At 38.9% G+C, this 22,983-nt stretch overlaps 1 protein-coding gene and 1 long non-coding RNA gene across 4 annotated transcripts; one reads left to right on the top strand and one right to left on the bottom strand.

Moving 5' to 3' along the window:
* Positions 1-1,076: 1,076 nt before the first annotated feature.
* si:ch211-11n16.2 (zinc finger FYVE domain-containing protein 1) lies at positions 1,077-19,983 on the bottom strand. 2 transcript variants are annotated; one of them, XM_066662438.1, is made up of 11 exons: positions 19,697-19,983; positions 16,480-16,984; positions 14,751-14,962; positions 11,113-11,219; positions 10,464-10,572; positions 10,276-10,373; positions 10,072-10,189; positions 9,815-9,985; positions 6,838-7,027; positions 4,745-4,843; positions 1,077-3,999 (listed from the first exon to the last, which is right to left on the bottom strand). In XM_066662438.1, exons 1-11 carry the CDS (start codon positions 19,817-19,819, stop codon positions 3,767-3,769), a joined length of 1,965 nt encoding a protein of 654 aa, XP_066518535.1. In that variant the 5' UTR covers positions 19,820-19,983; the 3' UTR covers positions 1,077-3,766. The 2 variants fall into 2 exon arrangements, with proteins under 2 accessions (XP_066518535.1, XP_066518536.1); XM_066662439.1 differs by lacking the exon at positions 19,697-19,983 and adding an exon at positions 19,115-19,204.
* Positions 19,956-22,041, top strand: LOC136688749 (uncharacterized). 2 transcript variants are annotated; one of them, XR_010801448.1, is made up of 3 exons: positions 19,956-19,996; positions 21,266-21,363; positions 21,598-22,041. It is a non-coding gene; the product is annotated as an uncharacterized lncRNA (long non-coding RNA). The 2 variants fall into 2 exon arrangements; XR_010801442.1 differs by lacking the exon at positions 19,956-19,996 and adding an exon at positions 20,735-20,755.
* Positions 22,042-22,983: the final 942 nt, after the last annotated feature.

Genomic DNA, 22,983 nt, shown 5'->3' with positions numbered 1-22,983 from the left:
TCTAGAGTTTTTAGACAATGGAAAGAACTCTAAACATTAAAAAGCACAAACTGAAATGAGGATATTGCTCTATTCCTGCTCCATAAGTTGTTAACATTGGCACATTTGTGCTGTTTTTGATTTGGGAATTTCCTAATTCAGGAGACTGCTAACTGCATTACCGAAAGTGCTACAAAACTAAACAACTTGATTTACAAATTAGTTTTTGTGGTAATTGAAACAGTGAATAAAAACTTACAAACTTCAGCCACACACAGTCATTTTTTCCCCTCAAACATACTGTTCTAGCTTAATAGATGAGGAGCTTCTGAATGTTAACAAACCAGAGAGAGCAGGGTTTCACTACAATCGTAGAGGCCCCTTTAAAAGGTAGAAAATACGTACCCATGAGGGTAATGCCACACTGACATCAAAAGGCTCCACCACAATCACAGTTTACAGGTACCACAATGGTCACAGTTTTTCTGACAGTGTGCTTTAATGAGAGTGGCCCTTAACCTGTGGTCAGAAAGTGATCAAAGATGAATGGGGTTAAAGGCAGCTGATTGTGTTTAACAACAGATGGCCTACAGCTTGTAATGGTGCACCTGCAGTGTAACTATTAATGAGACTAGTTTCAAGAGGACAGTGTGTCCAAATACAGCTGAGGACTGTATATAATTCATGAATGGACTATACTACATAAATAATCATATATTTTGAAAAACAACTTTCTGTTCATAGGTGAAAATGTTGTCATTACAGGCCTGGGTAATCTCCCATCAAGTTCCATCATTTTCCATCGAAAAATGTTTATAATTACTAATAATATATTAATACCTTGTTTTAAGTACAAAAACAACTCTTGTGGCAGCCAGTCAGCAGTCCGAATTTTTGGGATTCTGGCTTATTGCTTCATATAATAACGGCTCATGTTGCATAATATGGCAAATTAAATAATAATAATAACAACACCGTGTCATTTTGAGGAACCCCACCTAAACCCCCCACCTCCACACCCATGCTTTAAAACCCTTTTTTTTTTCAGGAAATAATCAGAAGAAAACACTATGTAATACAATAGAATTGTACTTCTATAATTTTATACACTTTTAATATTCAAGGAAAAATATGCCTGAAATGTGCAATTAAAATCATTGCTTTTGTTAAATAACTTCATAGAAGGCCAGAGTGATGTGTCCAGTCCACAGGTTAGCTTCAAAATGAAAAAGAAAACAAAGTTAACAGTCCCACAAAATTCCATAATATTTCCCTTACTTAATCTTCTTCTACTCTTAAAGTGCTAAAAGCAATGTGAAAGTGTCATCTTTGTATTCTGCTAAAAGATTGTACACTGAAATAGAAGCTGAGCAAAGAGTAATATTCTTTTGATTCATTCAGGGACCCTTCCCCTCTGTGCTTCAGGAAACTTTAGAATACATTTACCAAATATTAGACTAGATTCACATATAGATACCTATTGCTTTGGTCTCTAAACACGGAACAACAGACAATGTACAAAGCAGAGTATGATACAAATTAATAGGGCATAATATGCAATAATATTCTTATATGGAGCTTTTTATTAATGTCAGAGTGTATCCTTGGCTCTCTAAAAACTGGTCTTCTAATCTCCAATTAAAGTCTAGTCCTGGGCCACTGATCTTCTGAAGTGTGTTAAACCCATGTTACAAAATTTTCATGTTTGGAGAAATTGAGCAAGCAAATGTGTCAGTAGATCTGACGTTGGCTAGGTTGCAAACATTGCAGAACATTTTTTTGCGAAGACTAAACTTTTCAGTTGTGAACGGTCTCTTTGGCGGTCAAAATAGTCACTGAAAAAGTCAATAAAGGGCATGTGAGTCACAACAGAGGTCAAACAATGAAGACTCAATCTGGCTCAGTCACATTTTATAATTTAAATAAGTACTTTCCTCCAAGTATTAATTCCAGTTACGACCTAGTTGGAACCTACTAGGGCTGCCTTGCAATTATGAGATGCTGCACAGTGGTAAGTAATGAAGTAGCATATATTTTTTCTCTGAATTCCCATTCTACATCATAAGTATAACTTTCCTGTTCCCTTAAATAGTCATTACGTGTGGATTTTACTCAAATGTAGTTTTAAATTAATTATGGCCTTAAGTATGAGCTGTCACAAGGATCGTTGGTTGAACATGATATCTGATGACTGATTTGGGTTCATTAGGAAAAACAGAACGCAGATAGAAGCCATTAATGGAGTAGCTCAATGATCTCTGGCATGCTAGAATAAGGCAGCTCTATTATATTAAATAGTGATTCTAAACATAGCTTTCTAAATAACTGCTTAATTATATTATTATACATTAACATAGATATTCAGAGAGGTTTGATGAAAAAGGCTGCAGTCTAGAGGAACTTGGTAAGTTAAATATACTAACAGCAGTGGGAAAACAGGAAGCAACCACCGGAAGATGTCTCTACATCAAATTAATATGTTGCCTCATTGCTGAGACAATAATTAATTCAATTTTGAGATGTTCGTTTAAAATGTTTTTCGAATATGAGATGTATGTGCAGTGTTTTAAGGCAATAGGGTACAAAACGATGCATAAAAGGTTAATATGTAGTACATTATATGTCTGTTTTTCTTAAAGACATCACTTTCTCTGATTCTGGTCACAACCACTTTATGGAAATCGTGGTCTAAGTTTCTGTTTGCATTTCACATGAAACCATACTAAAATAACTTTTTTTGGTTTGCATCTCAAGGAGGTGGATTTTAACTAGAAATAACTGCACTTTAACTGTTGCATAATTTGTCGCTGTCCATGGCACTGCCGTGACACTTAAAACACAAAGTAGAAAATATATAATATTAGGTGTACAAATATGTTTTATAGGTTTTTTTTTGTCATTTAAAAATGAAAATTCTTCAAAGGCATGTGCATCAATTTGTTCTGTCCTTAGGGATAATATTGCATCCAAAAGTATATGCGAGTTTTGGTTTAGACAATTTAAAGATGGTGATTTTGATGTGAACCACTGTCATTTTTAATACCATAAAATCACAAAATGAGTAGGTGAATGTTTTTTCATTACAAACGATAAGTTACAGAAAAACACAAACTTATTTGCACACCTAATAAATACACGCCCTTCTGAAAGACTCCTGCTTCCTGTAACTCTTGGCTTAAAAAGAGCCACACACTGAACAATAGTTTAGCTAATGTTAAACAAAATCACAAAAGTTGGAAAAAATAAATGATTTAAATTTGCTCATTCACATGTCTTACAGAAATTAGGGGTGGACTATGTGAATGTTTGTGATTTTGATCATTTAAACACAAAGAACTTTCGGAATTTGCTCTTGATAAGGGTGGATGCTAAATGCCATACATGTAAATTTAACTATTTGAGTCCAGGACTAAACATCAGGGTGATTTATACATTTACCACCCCAGCAATCAAAAACAGTCTTTGTGAACTTTGTTCCTCAGGGCATCTTGTAAAATTTTCTTTATGGCTAATAATCTATAACCTTTAATGTTAACAGTCTAAAACGAGAGGAAATCCTTTTCTTAGCGCCAGCACTATCTGATAGTCTAAAGTTCGTTATCCGAAGTCTAAGCAAAGGAGTTATCAGAAATTCTGATTATTATTTTCTCCAGCTCCTTAACTGGAAAGTAGTATTCCTTTTGTACTTGGTCACCTTTGTTGTTTTAGTATGTACCAGTAAGGCCCTTGGGTTACCACACGTATAGGTTTTGAGAATAATGTCATGGGCCAGCAGATATATTTGAAGTCACTGAGAGTTTAGGCGAACAATGCAGCCGTCGCAGACCCGCACTGGGTGATCCCAACCGTGAGAGGGCACGGGCCGGGTCTGAGTCGAGCAGGCACCACATATACCCTGACCACACGCTCGGCAGTGGTGCTTAGGCACACTGGAGGTGAAGACCTTTGAGCACTGGTGGCACTCTGTGATTTCATGATCCGGAACCCAGTAATCAGGTCGTGCCACACCCTTCACAAAACCTGCAGAGACAGCAACACAGATCATGAACGTTGCTTTATGTCTTGGAATCAAAAGTATGTTTGCAAACCACAAAAGCTGCAATTTTAATTGCGTCCTATTATTCAGTTAAATTTTAAATTCACACCAGAACTCATTAAATGGTGGTCAGGCAAAAAACATTCAGCTTTCCAGCCTCAAGCCAGAAAAAAAAGTAATAATAATAATAATAATAATAATATGTTGGATTGATAAGAAGGTCTGTAGCTTAATCAAATATATTTTCCACACAATGTTCAGTCCTAAAACACAGGGCTCATTAACAGAGATGTGATAACACCATGTTTACATTATTCTGAAACTTAAATGTGTTAGTAGAGAATAGCTTATAATAATTTTTGCAATATTTTCTAGCACAAATTTGTATCCCTCATCCCTCAAAAATCCCTGTTTTTATCAATTTTATCTTGCTTTCCTGAGTTTCTTCATCTGTGTGAGGATTGGGGAAAATAAAAAAATGGCTAAAATCTGATAGGGTGTGGGTGAAATATAGAGATTGCTGTCTGTTATACAAACGTTATTTGGCAATCTGTTTTTGTTTATTATGCGTAAATAACAACCAAACATTATACATTTTTTTGTTTTGGTCTTATTTAACATGTTAGTATGTCAAATGAACAGCAGTCCTTTCTGATCAGAAGGGTTGGGGATTCAAAGGCTGTGATGACACTGAGGACAATGTTTGTATTATGCAGTTGATAAACTCACAGAGAGGGTAGTCCACTGCATTGGAGACAATGTTGAGCGTGGACTGAGCCACCTCAGTCACTCTGCGTGCCACCAGTGTCCGGGGCTCTGTCTGCGATACTTCAGAAAGTAACAGCAATAATAATTTGAATGTTTTTATATATATAAAATATTCATTCATGCATGCATTTTCTGTAACCACTTATAAAATATTAAAAGCATAAAATATTAAACACCACACTCTCAGACATCTTTGAATCTCATAGGGTATAAATGAGGAATTATGCCACAATTAGTAAACGTATGCAAACTGAATGAAAAGTATGGCCATATAATCGTGCAAATTAAATTTATCGAAAAGCGCAGTTGTAACCATATCATTCCTTGCCTATAGTAGTTGCGATTACTTTGACGTAATTACTGACAAATAATTGACCTAAATTGTGATTCCAAGTGGTTTGATGTAAAGTGCCCCATTCAAGGGAAACATACCAAATTAGGACTAATATATCTTTTTCTAGAATCTACTTTACAAAATGTCATTACACAAAATATGTATATGCATATCAACTGTTGACTAAGAGTCATATATGCATCCATAGTTTCACCATTATTAGCTCCAATATGGAAGCAAATCTGTCTCATCAGACTCTGAAATATTACCACCTTTGAATTGGTAGCACTGATTTTTTTTTGCACTGAAATTATGCATCTGAATTTTGCTGCTTTTGAATTTAAGTCTTCAGATTTACACCTCTGAATATTTTGCTTCGAAATTATGCATCTGAATATAAATGCTCTTGAACAGATCTTGTGAATTTTCAAGAACACGTTTTCACTGTAATTATTCAAGGTTAATAAATTCAGATAAAAAAAGTCAAACAATATATTTTGAAGTTGCTCAAATTCGGTAGACAAAATTCAGATACCAAAATACGAGTTACAAAAAAATTCAGATACACATCCGGGACACCAAGGATGAACAATCGATTCATTTGGATTTTCTCTTTCACCTTAAATGATGCACTAGTTGCATTCTGTCGCCACTAGTATTATATCTTCATGTTCAATGTGTCTCAAAACTATGAAAGTCTCACTGAAAACACAATATAACAGACTATTGATATCCTGAAGATGAAGAAATTTTACTTTTTTGTAATGGCCCTGTGAACCAGTGGTGGATGCTGGTCTTTCAAGGAGGGGAAGCTCAATTTCGGCCTATATCATAAAATGTGTCGCTTTATTTATACATAAATTCTACCCTCTGTTCCTTTTTAAGAAAATGATCTGTGACCCTGTCGTACCAACAAGGCGTCTTTTCCAGTGACTTGACTAGTGTCCTCTCAATGGCCAGCAGAGATAGGCTGCTTAAACGGCCTTGGCCCATGTGAAGTGTGTCCGCCTGTGCTCCCACGAATCTTTACACCAAAGGATCGCTGATTCGCTCATTTCGCTGTCAATCAAAAAGGGATTCAGCCTCAGACAGATCATCCAATCATCATGCAGAAGCTGAGCGTCCGGGCCAGTCGAGGCCAGCCCACTGCCCCATAGACCCCCAGAGACGCTGAGCGTCCGATGGTCGGGACAAAGTCCAGCATTTATCCAATGACTCGTCTCGTTTCGCCGCACTTCGCTATTGAACTCTGTGGACGCTGTTTAAATCACTGTGAAACTGCGGGAATTATTGCGAGGAAAGCCACGTCTTTACCAGTGATAAGAAGCTGATTCTGAACAAAAGTTGAGCGCGTTGTAGTGCATATTTATTCAATGACATGTACACACAACAGTATATATTTGATCACTTATTTTTTGACATTTTAGGGGAAGCTGACTTCATTATAAACATACTGATGTCCTATAGTAAAATTATTTATAGTAAATTATTATTATTACAGTTTTTAATGTAAAATTAATTCCATCCGAATAAGGCTTATGAAGTGCCTTGACTGAAAGCTTTTTATATTGCTATGTTCAATGGACTTAGTTTAATTAATGTCTGCCCTTAATTTTGAAGAGTAATAAGTGTTACCATGTACATCAAGCAGTAAAAGCACCTCTTTAGCTCTCAGTAAATGTGCTAATAAATATAGTAAAACATGTATTTTTTTGCTTACCTTGTACAGTTTGTGGAGCTCCTCCTTCACGATGGCAGGCGTTACACACCCTCACTGGACTGCTGCCCCAACCCCTCTCAGGCACAGGCATGCTGTGGGTGGAGCAGGCCTGGCAGAAGCCCTCCCCACACGAGCGACAGTGGTGCTTCCTCTCTGCTTCCTCGAACATTCGTTTACAGCCATGACATTCCTACACAAGGGTAACACATTAGGGGATCAGCTTCATCTAACTCAATTCTCCCTAATCTTTTTGACCACCCATTTAAGAATACAGGTGCCAGTCATAAAATAAGAATATCATGAAAAGGTTGATTTATTTGAGTTGAGTAATTCCATTCAAAAAGTGAAACTTGTATATAATATTCATACAATACACACAGACTGATATGTTTCAAGTCTTTTTTTTGTCTTTTAATTTGATGATTATAATTGACAACTAATGAAAACCCCAAATTCAGTATCTCAGAAAAGGTTCAATATTGAAGACACCTGGTGCCACACTCCAATTAGCAAAATTAACTCAAAACACCTGCAAAGGCCTTTAAATAGTCTCTGTCTAGTTCTTTAGGCTCCACAATCATGGGGAAGACTGCTGACATGACAGTTGTCCAAAAGACGACCACTGACACCTTACACGAGCAGAGCAAGACAATTAATGACAAAAGGTCATTGCTAAAGAGGCTGGCTATTCACAGACCTCTGTGTCCAAGCACATTAATATAGAGGTGAAAGGGAAAAAAAATGTGGCAGAAAAAAAGTGTACAAGCAATAACCACACCCTGGAGAGGACTGTGAAACAAAACCCATTCAAAAATGTGAGGGAGATTCATAAAGACTGGACTGCAGCTGCAGCTTCAAGAACCACCACGTACAGACATATGCAAGACATGGGTTTCAGCATCGCATTCCTTGTGTCAAGCCACTCTTGAACAAGAGACATGGTCAGAAGCGTCTTACTTCCAAAAAGAACTGGACTGCTGCTGAGTGGTCCACAGTTATGTTCTCTGATGAAAGTAAATTTTGCATTTCTTTTGGAAATCAAGGTCCCAGAGTCTGGAGGAAGAGAGGAGAGGCACTGAATCCACGTTGATTGAGGTCCAGTGTAAAGCTTCCACAGTCAGTGATGGTTTGGGGTGCCATGTCATCTGCTGGTGTTGGTCCACTGTGTTTGCTGAGGTCCAAGATCAACACAGCCGTCTACCAGGAAGTTTTAGAGCACTTAATGCTTCCTGCTGCTGAACAACTTTATGGAGATGCAGATTTCATTTTCCAACAGGACTTGGCACCTGCACACAGTGCCAAAGTTACCAGTACCTGGTTTAAGGACCCTGGTATCCCTGTTCTTAATTGGCCAGCAAACTCGCCTGACCGTAACCCCATAGAAAATCTATGGGACAGTGTGAAGAAGAAGATGCAATACGCCAGACCCAACCTTGCAGAAGAGCTGAAGGTCACTATCAGAGCAGCCTGGGCTCTCACAACACCTGAGCAGTGCCACAGACTGATCGACTCCATGCCACGCCACATTGCTACAGTAATTCAGGCAAAAGGAGCCCCAACTAAGTATTGAGTATTGTACATGTTCATACTTTTCATGTTCATACTTTTCAGTTGGCCAGCGTTTCTAAAAATCCTTTTTTATATTGGTCTTAAGTAGTAGTATAATTTTCTGAGCTACTGAATTCAGCGTTTCCATTAGTAGCCTGTTATAATCATCACATTTAAAGAAATAAACATTTGAAATATCTGTATATGTGTAATGAATAAGTGTAATATACAAATTTCAGTTTTTGAATGGAATTACTGAAATAAATCAACTTTTTCATGATATTTAATTTTATACAGCACCCGTTACTTTATTTAAAATAATCAAATAAAAATTGTTAGCAAGGAGTTAAATTGTTACAAAACCCACTTGCAGTTGACTTTGTTGCTTTTTGTGTTCACAATGCAAGTTAAATTTATAGAGGTCCTCAGAACACACTTATGTTTACAGCTCCCTTAGGGATTTACTTGGTAAACTTGAATTATAGGTTCCTCATATAACAGATTTAAGCATGGTAAAATATTTCAAAGTACAATGATATTAAACAAGGACTTAAAGTCCATAACCATAAGCTTTAATACTTTTTTTAATTTTAGATTTTTATTGTATTGAATATTTTATAGTTTGTCATTTCTGTATTGAGCCTTATAGCCAATTGATTTACAGTGATTTTACCACTGTTAATGTTAAGGGGTGCTGCTCCCTGTCATGTCTAACATCCATTTTAAGCGACTGAATATCTCTCACATTCATCCTCTGCTTTAATATCCCACTGCTCTTATATCTTTGTGAGATCACAAACCCATGGGCTGCATTCATTCTAAGTAGTTTGCTGCTTATGGCTAAGGTTTGTAATACTTTGCTCTGTATGTACTGCATGTTTCAAAGTACAAAGCACACTGCAGCCATTTTCTTTACATAATGCATAAATCATACAGGTAATAGATAAATACAAAGATCATCTGAACAGGTGATATGCCCATTAAAGGGGGTCTTAAAGAAAAATTGTAACCATTGTTTGTTTTGTTTTTTTTCCTCCTGGGAACCCCTACCTGTTGCTGAGTGTAATTAACGTTTACAGTACTGTGGTGAAATCCAACACACACACACACACACACACACACACAATATTGTAATCAAATGAAATAAATGAACATAACAGAGTTTCACATATGCTGAAATACTGCTTGTGTTTCCAACCTATTTAGACAGCAATGTTTGCCTATGTTTTCATCCACATTTCGATGCATATATTCCAGAAATGGCTATTCAACTGCATACTCACATGTGCAATTTCCTTAGAAGAACAATGCCAACATTCTACAGGATCCATTTTTCAATCGTCACCATGCTGAATGCCAAGTGACGGGTAGAGAGATGTAGAATGGAACACTGTTTTGTAATCTTGGAACAAACACAGTGTTAACTTACTATGATCTCAGCATTAGGTCTCCAGTATGGGGGAGCCACTTGGTCTGTAATCCAGGCAGTGACTGCTTTGGTGGGACCAGAGCTGTACTCAGCCATGGACTGGATGACATAGTTGACTCCGTCCAGCACCCTCTGAGCAGCATTCTGATGGTCTGTTTGGAAAACCTCTGACTAGAGAGTTCAGAGGAAACATGAGTGTCTTTGAGATGGTTAGAGGTTATATGAAAATGGAAGCAAAGGGAAGATCAAGCACTCACCCCCTGCCAGACATGCTTAACCTCAGGGCGTACCACACTACTCTCAGGGTCCTGGTTTCCCATCCAATATTGCCTGCTCCGGTAGATGATGCCGCAGTTTGGGCACTCCAGAACATAGCTGAAGAGGAAGACAGTTTGGGGGATATAAACGGATAAATCCATTAAGGAACAACATGTTACAAGAGGAAGAAATGACTCACTTACCCTGACCATGCATATTTAGCCAAACCAAACCAAGGATTATCAGAAGACGCAGATGTTTTGGGCACAACTATCACCTCCCTTCCACCCTCATAGCATCTCTATAGAAAGTAAAAAACTATTTTAGGTGCTTGTTTCATGCTAGTGATGAATGTGACATCATTCAAGTGATGAATGTGACATACAATTACCTTGCAGATGAGGACTTTGTTATTGTACTGATGGGCATACTGACACAACCCTTCAGCCATATGTGGTACTCTGTCTTTCTGATGGTTCATTCCATTTTTACAGCGAACACTGGAGCCAAATAAAAAAAGTTTTTCCTTATATATATATATATATATATATACACACACATATATAAAAATGTCATTTTCATTTAACTTTTACGTGCAAACCTCTGATCCATCCTACTCACCTCCTAAATCACTGATAAAATAAGTTTTAAGTTTTGCTGACCTCAATATCGCCCATTGTGTTTGTTTACATAACAATGAATGTCACCAATAATTTAAGACACTCACTCTGTTCTGTCCTGTTTTTTCTCTGATCTCTCTTTTCTGGGCAGTTTTTTAAACTCCATTTATGTTTTATTATTTATTTAGGATGTTTTAAAATTTCTGTATTCCAATTCCAATGGCTGAATCTTCTTAATAAACACATTTTTTATTAACATTTTCACATAATGGCACAAAATAGCCTTAACATGAAAGTAATATATTTTATTGCAATTAATTATTAATAGAAAATTATTAATAAAAGGCTACTGTGATAGGCCTACTCCAGTCTGCATCCACTCAAAGTAAAAAAAAAAAAAACATAAGTAGGAAAACTTACTTGCAGCTAAGGCAGACAGAAGGGCAAGTGAAATACTCATCAGGAAAAAAAGAGTATGTGCTGAATTTGTCATCTGAGATCTCTCCACAGAACCTATCACTCAAGGCCTGACAGAAAAGAAAGAATAACATAACATGGTCAAATCATTGAGGCAAGGGTTAAGAATTATGCTTCATTATCCACTACTGTATAGTTTAAACAGCTCGTTCAAGTGCATAAAAAAACACACCACACACATTTAATAAGTTATGTGGACAAATGAATTATCATCAAAAATCCAAACGATAACTGAGTCATTGTACTACACATTAATTCCTAATTACATTCACAATACATGTTTCTCATGGATACATGTAACAGCGTCTTCTCCAGATATACAGGCTCCCTATAACTGCTGTGACAAAAGATACTTCATTAACTGTTTAGCCTTCCTATTTCCCAGTCATACAGTTGTAGTCCACGCATGCATAACCTGTAGTCAAAACATAACACAACCACATTTCATGAATAGCCACTTGCATTTAGAATATCCATCAGTAATCATCATCATCATCATCATCTTTTTGCTCCTGGGGGATCCCTAGCCATTCCTAAGCCAGCTGTGTTTATATAATCTCTCCAAAATGTCCTGGGTTTACCCCGGGGCCTCCTTCCAGTTGGACATGCCTGGTATACCTCCAGTGGGAGGCGTCCTCATCGGAAGCCTGAAACATCTCAACTCCTTTCAAAGCGAAGGAGCAGCGACTCTACTCCAAGCTTCTCCCTAATCATTGAGCTCCTCACCCGATCATGGAGAGTACACCAAGCAACCCATCTTAGAAAGCTTATTTCGGCCGCTTATATCCGCAATCTTGCTCTTTCGGTCATTACCCAGACCTCATGACCATATTTGAGAGTGGGTATGTAGACTGACCAGTAAATTGAGAGCTTTGCTTTATGGCCCATTACTGCAGACGCTGCACCTACCTGACGGTCAACCTGAGGATCCCTTTTCCCATCACTCGTGAACAAGGACCCCTGATACTTGAACTCATTCATTTGCGATAGGTTCTCACCCTCTACCTGAAGAGAGCATGCCATCTGTTGCCGCATACCAATCACTTCACACTTGGCTGCAAAGTGCTCAAGTGAACGCTGGAGGCCTCCGTGCGTAGAAGCCAGAAGAACAACATAGTCTGCAAACAGCAGAGATGCCACCTCCCAAGCCCCTTGACGGAAGCCTTCCTGTCCCAGGCTATGCCTCGCCACCCTGTCCATGATCATCAAGAACGGGAGTAGAGATAAGGCACAGCCCTGACGGAGTCCAATGCCCACACTGAACAAGCTTGACCTGCTGCCGAGGAGAGAACCTCTGAGAGTACAAGGACCGTACGGCTCGCCGGAGCAACCCTGCCACCCCATACTCACAAAGCACCTCCCACAGATTCTCTTTGGGAACACGGTCATACACCTTCTCCAAATCCACAAAGCATGTGTAGATTGGCGTAGCAAATTCCAACGCCCTCTCAATCATTGGTGAAAAAGTAAAAATGTTGGTCCATAGTTCCACGGCCAGGACGAAATCCGTACTGTTCCTCCAAAATCCTAGGTTCGACTATCGGACAGATTCTCCTTTCCAGCACCTTGGCATAGACTTTCCCAGGGAGCCTGAGAAGTGTGATACCATGACAATTGGCACACTTTCTCCGGTCCCCTTTTTAAACTTAGGAACTACCACCCGTTTGCCAATCCAAAAGCACCATTCCTGAGGTCCATGCAATATAGTAGAGGCGTCTCATCCAAGACAGCCCCACAGTGTCTTCAGTAATCTCATCCACTCCTGGGGCTTTGCCACTGCAAACCTTTTTCACCACGTCAATGACTTCAGCCAAGGAAAAGAAATCCAACACCCCAAACACGTCTGGCCCTATCTCCTGCACAGGAGGCATGTCTCTCTGGTTTAGGAGTTCCTCATAGTGCTCCTTCTAATGCCCAACAATATGCGCAGTCGAGTTCAGAGTTTCACCATCCATACACAGCACAGCTTGGACAGTGTCCCCACTCCCCCTCCTGAGCTGTCGGAGTGTTTTCCAGAACCTCTTTGAGGCTGCCCAGAAGTCATTCTCTATGGCCTCTCCTAACTCCCCCCACGCTCTGGATTTTGTTTCAGCAACTGCCTTCGCTGCAGCCTTTTTCGTCTGCTGGTACCCATCCGCAGTACCAAAAGTTCCCTGAGCCAGCCAAGCCCGAAAAGCCTCTTTCTTCCTCTTGACAGTTTCCCCTCAACCCCAGTGTCCACCAACGGGTTCTTGGGTTACCGCCGGAATAGGCACGACAAGATTTTGACCACAGCTACATGCAGCCGCTTTCACGATGGAAGTCCAGAAAAGTTTTCATTAAGACTCCATACCCCCTACCTCCTCCAGAACATGTAACAAGTTCTCTTAGAGGTGAGAGTTGAAATCCATCCGGACAGAATCCTCTGCTAGCCTTTCCCAGCACACCCTCACTATACGTTTGGGCTTACCAGTTCCGTCTGGCAGCTGTCCCTGTCATCAGAACCCACTCACCACCAGATGGTAATTGGTTGACAACTCAGCCCCCCTCTTTACCTGAGTGTCCAAAAACCTATAGCCTTAAATCAGATTACACAACCACAAAGTCGATCATTGACCTTTGGCCCAGAGTGCTCTGGTACCAAGTACACTTATGAGCAACCTTATGTTCGAACATAGTGTTCGTTATGGACAAACCATGACTAGCACAGAAGCCCAATAACATCACACCACTCTGGTTCAGTTCAGGCAGGGCGTTCCTCCCACATGAGCCCACATGACCCTCCCACGCTGCCATTTTGGGATGAGCCCGGCCAGGTAACGTGGGCTGCCCAGCCACCAGGTGCTCGCCTTCAGACACTACCCCCAGGCCTTGCCCCAGTGGTAGGTCCTGATAACCCTCTCTGGGGCAGGGTACACTTGAATCTTTTTAAGATGTTCATAGAGCTGCTTCTTGGATCGTGTTTGTCTGGATCTTCACTCCAGACCTGTTCGCCAGGGGAGACCCTACTGGGAGCTAACAGCCCTGGAGGTCATGAGACCACACAAGCCCTTCTGCCACGACAAGGCCCTGATCCAGGAAGGGCAGTAACTGATGCTTTAGAATTTTAAAACTCCATATAGCCATCATAAGAACATCTAAATTCCACAATCATTACACTCTTCCTTCATCAATCCAAAAAATATCAGGAGTATTAGGACAGCTTGTAAAATCAATGTGTCTCCTCCTGGTTCAGTGACAAAAAACACTGTGTTAACCATTTTACACACAGGCATTACCATTTGTGAACCATACATCAATGCAAATTCCATTTTAGATTTACAATACAATCATGTCTAAGGGTCTTTTAAGAGCTGAGCAACCATTCATAATATGTGCTACAGACTCTGCCTCTTGATCACGTTGCAGTAAGGAGTATGATTTACACATTAATGGGTAGATAAACCTTGGAAGTGAGCCCTAACTACAAAGCTAAAAAACTGTTCATCAAGTTCACAATTTCTTAACACAGAATGATCTGCAAAGGATTAGCATGCCAATTTTCCTTGTAAATGGAGTCTCTCTCTCTCTCACACACACACACACAGAATAAGACATGCTACCTGTAGTGCACTAAAGACGATGGCTGGCTGGCGGGGGGCCCGCGAGGCTGTATTCTTAACCTGTTGCCTGATTGTCTCCAGTAACTGGGAGTAGTCTGTGGGGGGAGTGATGGTCTTTGTGCCCACATACTGCACTGAGCTGAAGGCCTCTGTGCTCTGACCCAGTTCATGGAAACGCTTCTGTAGCAGGACATCTTCAGGTGTCGTGCTGTCTGTAGAGAAGTAGAAGCTACATTTATGGCTACATTTATATACATTTATATTATTTGACAGATGTTCTAATCCTGCTAAAGAGGTAGGTAACTCTTGTGCTAGTCTTGCCCAAATACTCACTTAATTGGTGCAGTAAGGAATGCTTTCCCAGAAAGGCATTTGAACACTAGTTGTCTGGGACGTCAGCGGTTGTTTCTCATTTTGATACACCAAGTAGCTCTTACTTGTCTTAATGTTAACCCTAAAAAGCTGTTAATACCACATACAGCATTTCTCTTAATATGAAATATGCTTTGCAGCCTCTCTGGCTGAGATGAAATGCATACATTAGGATTTATCATTTGCTACCTAACATTATTTGCACCATGGCTCATGGTTTTTCCACAGTAAAAGTATTCTCAATGTACAGTACTGTTTTAGGCACCAGAGAATATGAGATTTAAAAAGCTATTTTCTGAGTGTGTTTATTTGCTAATGTGTTGGTTTAACTTTGTCCAAATCTCTCCTTGTGGCAGTCCATATAATTTGAGGACCTAGACCTAGTTTTACCGGGTAATAAATAATGATTTTAAATGTGCTGTTGATTTAACAAATTCATGCAATCAAAGTGTATCTGAACAAAACAATGTTCTTCAAAACTCACTCACACCTACCACTTTATAGGAAAAAAAGTTATTGTATTTTGTATTTGTTTTATATTATTATATTTTTGTATTAACTGTGATTATGTATAACTTTATACAAGTACCACACTCACTGAGAAGGCATTAGTTTAAATATATATAATTATCTTAGGTGCCTAAGACTTCTGCACAGTACTGTATATTCAAATTTATACATGCACTGCCATTCAGAACCCAAGCCCACCAGGTCTGTATTTGGTGAGTCAGAGTCACAGTAGGTTTTAATCACAGAACATATTAGTACTGCTGACTGAAAGATTATAGGGTGATTTTATTGAAAGTTCTGTTCTACCTCTGAACTGGAGATATAAATTATGAAGCTCAAGCTTTTTAATAGGGTTTGTATGGTTACACAACTATTTTTTTTATCATTCATTTTCTGTAGCTGCTTCTGTAACCTTTACAGGGTCGCAGTGTGTCTGGAAAAGGCAGGAACACACCCTTGCCTGTCTATCACAAGCCATCACACATTCACACCTGTGGACACTTGAATATCCAATTCACCTACCGGTGTGTTTTTTGGACTTTGGGAGGAAAACTTATATAGGAAACCCACACAGTCAAAGAGAGAACACACCAAACTCTTCACAGACAGTGACCCAAGGCAGGGTTTGAACCCACAAACCTAGAACCCTGCAGATGTGCGAGAGCATTAATTTACTTTGGTCATACTAAGACATCAGAATAATCTCAGACACTTTAAATCAATCCACTAAAAACATTTACTCATGAGGGATTATTCATCTAAGGCTAATTTTCTTTTTCACTATAAAAGTTTCATAATCCCTTTGGTTACTGCTACTTTTCCAGGGAAATTTCAACCAATTACTCACCGTGGCCCAGCAGCTGAGTGCGTGAAGTCTCCTGGAACACCACCACTGCAGGCCCCAGGTTAGACAGAGGTACATCCAGTCCACAGCGGCTGGACAGAGCACGCAGCTGAGGGGTAAAGTGCTTCAGGTAGGCAGCTGATGCGCTTCCAAGAAACTGGAAGAGGTCATTGTGCAGCCTCTCTGCCCGAGTACGGTACACAGCAATGTCGGACACAGCCAGCACTTTCAGCAGAAGTCGCATTCTTTGGTTCTGCTGGGTGGAGGCTCCAAGCAAACCTTCTGTGTCCAGCACCACCAAACTCAGGTTCTGGTCATAAGCAGCCCACACCCCAATGGTGCAGGAAGTGGGAGAGGGAGATGTTGCAAAGATCTCCTCGCCATTGAAAAGCACATGGTTAAGTGTGTGTGATTTGCCATCACCTGTGTTACCGAAAATGGACAGGACTTTGACTGCCTGCCCAGCACTGCAGCCCAACATCTGCATGAAATGGACTTCATCTTGAACCTGCAAGAGAAAGAAATGGAGATAGAGTGAATATTAGAGAGTAAAGGGGTGTGTGTGGGCTTCTCACCAGGTAGATGAGAAAAGAAATAAATTCCATCATTCATACTGAAGGTCAAAAGTCATGTTTTCTGAGTATATTTAGGGTAATGTTGCTGGAATAACCATGTGTTAAATGTTGACCAATATACTGACTATAGTGTTGTTGTTGGTTTTTTTTTTTGCTACAGAATACCATTTTGGCCAGGTAGAGAAAAAGGGCCATTATTCTCCTCAAGAGTACATCTAAATACTGATGTATTATTTAAAATAAATTACTTTGCCATTATTTATATTCTTGGACACAGTATTAAAATAATGAGCTATTATATTTCAAGTAAGTTTACTTCAGCTTAAAATAATTAATTAATTACTACCATTATTATCATCACAAAAGACACAGTTACTTTTTTTATTTAAGATTAAGATTTTCCAACATTAATCTGAGTCAGCCTGGGAGTCATTTCCTCTGGGAAAAGAGGATGAACCTGACCACTCTGTCTGCTTCCCAATTATTTGATATCTTTTGTAAAATTTTCTACTATCATTTCCAAACCTTGCTGTCAGATCCTAATTATTTATATGACTGTGTTATATTCTTCATCAGCAAATCTGCAGAAACTTGGAACACAAATAGATTCCCAATTAGTCACAAGCCCTGGGCCTTTAGTACGATTCCAGGTGTCTTCTACTCATACTAACAAAGTCAGGGTGCAATGCATACATACATTATGCACTGAACAATCACTGGATTAGGATCACCTAGCTTGTACCTCATTGTCCATTAGTTCTGCTGACCAAACAGGTGAAGTTTGTAGTTTTATTACAGACTGTAGTTCCCCTATTTCTCTACATACTTTATCCCCATTTCACCCTGCTCTTCAAAAACCCCACAGAACCACCAGAGGGCAGGTATGATTTGGGTTGTGGATCATACTTAATGCTGCAATGATACTGACGTTGCTGGTGATGTGTTAGTGTGTGTTGTGCACTGATGCGTCCTGTGTCCACTGATGAAAAACTAGAAGACAACCAACACAAACTGTACAGCAACAGACTCCGACTTTACACCTACAAGGTGGGCCAAGGACCTTGTTGGTCTAGGTGCGTCTAACAGAGCGGACAAGTGCAGTGTTTAAAAACGCAAGCAGTATTGCGGTCTCTGATTCGTTCATCCCAGCGCAACACACACTAACAAAAATCCACCACATCAGTGTCAATGCAGCAGTGAGAATGATCCACCACCCAAATCATACCTGCTCTGTGGTGGTCTTGTGAGGGCCTGACTATTAAAGGAGTATATAAAGAAATAGGTGCACTACTCTGTATTTTAGAACTACAAAGTGCTTCTGTATGGTCCGTGGAGCAGAAAAAAAAAGGTAGGTGATCGTTGAGTGTGTGCGTGTGTGTATATATATACATACATACATACATACACACACACACACAGGGGCATCTCAATACGTTAGAATAACATCAATGGGTTTTCATTGGCTGTAAGCCATAATTTTTATATAATAATAATAATAATAATATATTATAAAGAAATAAATGCTTGAAATAGATCACCCTGTTTCTAATGTAACTATATAACATGAACTTCACTTTTTATAAATTGTATTAATGAAATGAATGAACTGAGTCTTCCCCATGCAGGTATCTTTAGATCCCGTATTATAAATGTCTTATTAATGTGTATATTAATTTAACAATATAGAAGTGTGCATTATTAAGTTAATATAGCTTTAGTAAATATACAGAGTACGCTATGAAAAGATAACCTCATAAATACAGGAAATATATTTGGGCTTCGAAAGATATTTTAATATACACACCTAGCTATATAATTTGGCTTTTTAATACACTAACATTTACTAATAATTTATTGTTCTAAAATAGATTTTTGTAAATCTCAAAAGGCCTGACTAATCATTAGTGATTTTAAGGGTTGTCATGTTATCTGAGGGACTTTCCACTGGCATATTAACAAAATACACATGAAATTGACTGCCGTTCCACCTTAAATGGTGCCCTAGTTAAGGTGGAACGGAAACACAATAAGCATAAAACAAATTTTAAGAGGGTATATCTCACCGCACTAAAAAATTATGAAAATACAGTACATTTGCTATCCAATATGACGCTCCTCTTAATGAAAAAAAACTGAACGTTGTAAGTTCGAGCCGTTAGTTAGTAGCAAACAAACATGTAAACAAACCACACGCTGTTGACCAAGTTATCTAGCTAGCGCTAGCTTATTCGTGGTAGCCTAGCTCTGTACAGTCCCTATAGTGCTAGCTATATTTCTACCGCTTATTCTGGTTGTTGTTAGTAAAGTCTAAAATCTCTTTTAACTGTAAGAACCTCTCCAATCAGACGGGAAAGCGTAAAAGTAGCTGCAAATTACATTAGCTTAGCGAGTAACTTGGTGGATATTCACGACGTAAGCTTAACCATACCAAACGTGTACGTTGAATTGTCGATATAACGTCGTGTGAAATATGACAACTGCTGGAGAGACAATTTTATGGGCCGTTTTGTGATATTTGTCCACGACATGTGTGTCAGCGTAGTTAAACTTCAATAGTTTCAGCTACACCGCACTTCAGCTAATGTTAGCTGAACCCTAATGCTGACTGTACTACACTTCACATGACATAATGGACGATGAGTTACCTGCAGGCTTTCATTTTCATCAACTAACAGAAAACTTCGTCGTCCAGCACATTCCCTTTCTTCTTTCATCGATGGTGGAGAAAGAGACACTTCTTTCATCTCATGTACCAGCATTTCTGACATAGTGACACAGTTTGGAGCATGAAAATCGCAGGGTTCAGGTCATTAAGCCTCGCTCTGCAGTCTCCAGTTCTGGGCTGTGACCGTTGGCTGCTCCAGGCTCCTCTCTGTTTTGTTGTGAATGGAGAAGGGCGGAGAAAAATAGCTGTGAGAGATAAACTGAACAAACCCACAACTTTGGTAAGTGCCTGATATATTGTGGTTATGGCTGTGACATTGCTTTATTGACTCCTACACTTTGACTTAAAAAAAAAAAAAGAATAGCCCCCCAAAAATGCCCAAATGTAGGTCATGTGCACACCAGTGAAAATAAGTTCCAGGACTGAAGTCAAGCGCTTCAGTGTACCAGGGTTGCTATAAGGTATATTGAAACAGTCTAAATGTTGGCTTTAGGCAGGTTTTTGTTTATTTTTTAAATGTTTCCAGCACACATGCCCACTTTACACACTTCAGTTCTGACAACAACATTCAGAAGCATACTCATAGGTATATTATGCAAAGTATAATAGGTAGCATTGTAATTATTGAATTCATATAGGATGATCTCCATTAAACAGTATACAATCAAAAAGAACACTGAAACAGCTGCATCTGAGCCTAAGCTCATCCTGAATTATTCTAAGGATTGACTAGAGCAGGGGTGCACAACTCCAGTCCTGGAGAGCCAGTATCCAGCAAAGTTTGGTGATTGCTGTACTTAAACACACCCCTTAAACCTGGCAATTAACAGATGAGTTGAATCAGGTGTGTGTGAGCAGATCAATCACCTAACTTTGCTGGATACCGGCCCTCCAGGACTGCAGTTGTGGGATTCCTCCCATTGTTGGTTCTTGGGCAATTGGAAGTGCCTTCTTAGGAGAAATGGAGCTCAATTTTTTTCTGTTGACAGATCTTCTGCCATATTTTATTTCATTTATCCAAGACCATCAGCTCATTAAGGTCTTTAAACACTCTCTTAACTGTAGACAAATTTGCATTTTTAGACGTGTCAGGTTTTGTTTTAGAATGGTAAATTCCGTAGTGATTTTCCACAACAGTGAGTAATTCTTACAATTATAACAAATCTACATGATCTGGACAAAGTCTATTAATACAAATCGTTTGATTGAATTTGTTTGAGGTGTGGGTGACACAGTGGTGCAACAACTGGACTTTAAAACCACTGTTGTACCTACAGTTTTTGCCAGGGTTTGTAGCTATCAGTGAGGTTTACCTCTTTAATTAACTTGTTTCTATCTATGCTAATGTAAACAATTCTGACTTGTCTAAAATATAGGGATATAGGGACTTGGGATCGAAAATGTCAGTTAGATGCAACCTTAGTTTGTGTATCAGGGGCAAAATGTGCTAGTTAGCATAAAGTTATATACTTGTGTCAAAACCACTGCTGTCAACAAGAACTTGTATATTTATTGATTTGAAAATGGCTTCTTGTCCCATTTGTTTCAGATGTTTTTTTTAAAAAGGCAGTAGACTCACTGTCTCCATCTCCTGGACAAAAACTCCTCTTGTTGGGAATGAATGTCTTGTTTGGATTCAGGAGAAAGGTGACACAATCTACCTTGACATATTTCTGACAGCATGCACCAGCGGTGTATTGTAAGCAAGCTAGTTTATAAAAGTCAGAATTTCAAGCGTGGCTTCTTGAGCCAGGTGCAGAAGCTCAGCCACAAAATCCGAGTTGCTTATATGACTGTGACTGTGGATTCTCCCGTAAGCAGCAGCAACACAGTAGTGTCTGAAAACATAATAATCCCATTTATTGTTTTTTTTAATTATAGCTCAGCATTCCTCTCAGTCTGAATAGCTGAACAGTGTACTGTCACCTCATGCTACTCCAGATGTTTGCTCCAGGTGGTGCCATAGAAGCCAACAAGTTAAAGCAGACCCAAGGCTACACTTCACAGTTCTGAGAACAAAAGCACAAACCCTCTCAGTCTCTCTCTCTTTCTCCTATCCATTCAATGAGTGTGCATGCATAGCATAGAGATGAATGAGGACCAAACAAAACAGAAATATGGAAGTTATTTTCAAATATTGTAAATATTAATTAATATTACAATCCACATTTTTGCTATAGGTACCTTTTGTATTGTTGTACAGCATCAAATCATTTAAGATATTTGTTTTCCATTTAAAACAACAAAACCAATTATATTTTCTACACATCCAAATATTAATTTTAGGCATTGGTTGCAATTTTTGCTTTTCAAATTCAATTTGAAAGGAAGGGGTGGAAGGAGAAAATTAAACAGAAAAGAAGAAAATGATCTCAATATAACAAACCAGCTGGTGCCCTCAGAACAATGGACTGACCACTCCAGAGCGCAGACCTCAACATCACTGAATATGTTTGATAACCTGGATTGTTAGAAGCACCAAGTCGATTTTTATAGGCCTGGAAGGTATTATATAAACTTTTGTACTTGCAAACATCTACAGTTAGTATTTAATCCATATGCTACAATACAGAGCCCTGCTCTGTCAGGTCTTTGTGGACAAAGCAGGGGCAGAATTGATTAAGGACACAGATTTGAGTGTCAGAGTTGTCCAAACTTGAACTTGGTGTGAATTGTCACTTGTGAAATTTATTCCCTTTGGAATTCCAGCATTAAAACGCACTTTGAAGCAAATTTAATTAAAATAACTGGGATTTCAATAGCAAAACATCACCTATTATACCTATTTTACTGCACCTTTAGGCAAAGAGAGAACACACTAAATTCTGAACAAAGATGCACAATACATAATGAATGAATTAAATAAATTATATATATTTGAAACTGAAAACTAATGAAATAATGGAAATAATAGAGGGAAATTTTGTTTTTAATGATAAAAATGAAATAAACAAAAGAAGGTCTCTGATGTTTTCACAGCACTCTTATATGACCATTTGTGTATATATATATATATATATATATATATATATATATATATATAAACGTATACATACATATATATGTATGTATGTATGTGTGTGTGTGTGTGTAAACACACAAACACATACAGAGACCATCAGTCCAACCTTGACTCTACAGTCTGTGTTTTGAGTTCGAGGCGGGACTCTGCTGGACCCTTAAACCGTGATACATTCTGGTCGTTGTAGTATATTCTCGTCCGCCGCTTTAAATCCCCCCTCTGTTAAAAACTACATTTCCCCTGCT

Source organism: Hoplias malabaricus, chromosome 1 (genome assembly GCF_029633855.1).
Source record: "Hoplias malabaricus isolate fHopMal1 chromosome 1, fHopMal1.hap1, whole genome shotgun sequence".
In the NCBI taxonomy this organism is placed as follows: domain Eukaryota; kingdom Metazoa; phylum Chordata; class Actinopteri; order Characiformes; family Erythrinidae; genus Hoplias; species Hoplias malabaricus.
This window is presented reverse-complemented; position numbering and strand designations above follow the sequence as displayed.

Excerpts from the sequence above, each read along its gene's own strand:
- si:ch211-11n16.2 (XM_066662438.1), bottom strand. The coding sequence starts at position 19,819 with ATGTCAGAAATGCTGGTACATGAGATGAAAGAAGTGTCTCTTTCTCCA. Across the intron at positions 14,963-16,479 it reads CACTCAGCTGCTGGGCCACG|ACAGCACGACACCTGAAGAT; the intron begins GTGAGTAATTGG and ends ACTTCTCTACAG. Across the intron at positions 9,986-10,071 it reads TTAAGCATGTCTGGCAGGGG|TCAGAGGTTTTCCAAACAGA; the intron begins GTGAGTGCTTGA and ends TGAACTCTCTAG.